This window comes from Cyprinodon variegatus, unplaced genomic scaffold (assembly GCF_000732505.1).
Source record: "Cyprinodon variegatus isolate N-32 unplaced genomic scaffold, C_variegatus-1.0 Scaffold312, whole genome shotgun sequence".
Taxonomy (NCBI): domain Eukaryota; kingdom Metazoa; phylum Chordata; class Actinopteri; order Cyprinodontiformes; family Cyprinodontidae; genus Cyprinodon; species Cyprinodon variegatus.
The window spans coordinates 724,885-727,117 of NW_015150765.1; the positions used below are offsets into that span (position 1 = coordinate 724,885).

The 2,233-nt window shown below is 44.6% G+C and overlaps 1 protein-coding gene across 1 annotated transcript in view; it reads right to left on the reverse strand.

The window, feature by feature from the left end:
• Positions 1 to 2,233, reverse strand: part of LOC107090837 (eukaryotic translation initiation factor 3 subunit E-B-like) — a 14,680-nt gene that overhangs the window by 3,835 nt on the left and 8,612 nt on the right. The window contains exons 7-9 of the mRNA XM_015384428.1: positions 1,150 to 1,274; positions 912 to 1,038; positions 740 to 841 (exon numbers count right to left, since the gene is read on the reverse strand). Of these exons, the coding sequence (XP_015239914.1) occupies positions 740 to 841; positions 912 to 1,038; positions 1,150 to 1,274 (354 nt within the window). The remainder of the gene's footprint in view (positions 1 to 739; positions 842 to 911; positions 1,039 to 1,149; positions 1,275 to 2,233) is intronic.

A 2,233-nucleotide genomic window follows, 5' to 3' on the forward strand; every position in this document is an offset into this window, starting at 1 on the left:
CAAAGATTGATGTTTAAAGCGGAACTTAAGGAGCTCCATATTCATTAAATTGCTTCTCTGTAACTGGATTACGGAGTGAACTTTGACCCATTATTTTCCTGAGCAAAGAACACATTTTGCAAATGGAAATGTGGGTATCTCTGAATGAAGACGTGTAAACAGGTCATCAGGCCTGCAGAGTGACTCAGACTGTTTTATTTGTGCTCAGGCTGTGCAGGAACAGCAGGGGGAGCCAGAGGAACTCATTCAGAGTCCCTTTCTTTCTGCTTTTATGAACTGAAGCAAACCTGAACATTTTGGGGCCGATTGTACAGAGGAGGACAAAAGAGGAGGAGTCGTGACGTTGAAGTAAAATACAATAAATCATGAAATGAAAGGAACTAAAAAGTAAAGCGGGATGAATTAAAACCTGTCAGTGAGAAAAAAGGTTTTCAGGGAAAAACCTCCCAGCGGGAATCTTTAAATCCTCCCGAATATTAAAAACAAGCTGAATGACTCATCGTCTGCTGCTGGCACGGCACAATTCAAACAACAGCAGCCAAAACCAACGGGACTGCAGAGCTGCAGGCGGAGGCCCAGACCTGACAGCGGCCCCGCTCTGAGGATCACAGAGAACAAATAAGGCCAGACGTGCCTGGAACGGCGAGATCAGAGCGCTTCCTACTCACCTCCGGCGCCGCGAGGCGGATTTTAAAACCTCAAACACTCCAGAGGAGAGACATCAGAGGCCTGAACTCACCGACTCGCACTCTCTCAGCTTCTTCTGCGCGCTGTCGAAGTCAAAGTTCACGTAGAGACACTCCACAAACTCGGTGATGGGGTCCTTGTAGGTGTACGACTCCTGTAACGGTGACGGAAACGGTGACGGGCGAGCCGCAGACCTTCAGACGGCCTCTCGCCTCCATCCTTACCTGCTGGATGACTTTCACCAGGTCCTTCAGCACCTGCCGCCGCTTCCTCGCGTCCTTGTTGGTGATGACCGCCGTGGTGAGGTAGCGCAGGATGTGCGGACACATTGTCTGGATGGCGTTCAGGTACCTGGAGAAGAAGGAGGGACAAACATGAGAGACACGTCCAGATCAGAGGGCAGGAGGCGCGGCTAACGCGCTGCAGGAGGATCTCTGAGGACATGGAGGCAGCGCGGCTCACTGAGGCTGGTAGAGGAAGAGGTCGATGATGTTGTCTCTGCCTTTGGGGTGGTTGAAGAACACGAACAGAGACCAGTGGATGAGCCAGGTCCTCTGCTGCAGCGACTGGAGGGGAGAGCTCACCGACTGAGGGAGACACAAACAGGGACGAACGTCAGGAAACGCCAGCAACCACAGGCTCCTCCTAAAACGCACAGAAGACATGAACGTCTCCCATCCTCCAGGAGGCGCTCATCCAGGACACACTTCAAAAGAGGAACCTGGTTGGTTTAAATTCCAACCTCTTTATTTTTCCTACAGATTTACATTTCAGTTCTATTCGGTTTATTTCTATAGCTCCAATTCACATCATATCACATCGTTTCCAGTTCAGCATATCATCCAGGAGGAGTTTTCTATCTAAGGCAGAGCATGAGAGCAGAGTTCAAAGGTCAGAGCGAGGATTTCACTTCGCTCCAACATCCATTAAAAATGTTGGATTATAAAATTAGCAAAATAACATTTATTTTATTCAAGTCTAGTAAAATAAATGAATATTTAAATAGGAAAGGCGGGTAATTTCCCTCTGGGATTATTAAAGTATGTCTGATTCAATTCAATTTAAATTTATCTTTATTGTCATCGTCACAAGAACAACGGAATAAAAAGAAAAGTGCCATCGATCGATCAGTGCATATGCTTGAATTGAAATTGAAATGTCCCGGCCGCAACAACGCTTAAAAGACGTTATTTTTTTAAAATAAAAAATAAAAAAAATTTGTCAATTTTTTATGTTTTATTTAGATTACAAAAATAAATCGTAATAAATATAATCCTATTTATGATGTTTCTAAAATTAATACCTACAAAAGACTGATTTAAGACGTTTTAATACCAATTAAGGCCTTAGTTTTATTTTGAAGAATTCAATGACTTTTAAGACTTTTTAAGGACCTGCAGGAACCCTGGAAACAGTGATAATTTAACAGCCAGTTAAATAAGACAATAACGGTCGCATCATTAAATCAAACGCCGTGTCTCCCGGGGCCCTGGCATCATTACAGGAAGGAAAAATGTCAGGAAATGTCTTCTCCTGAAAATGGGAG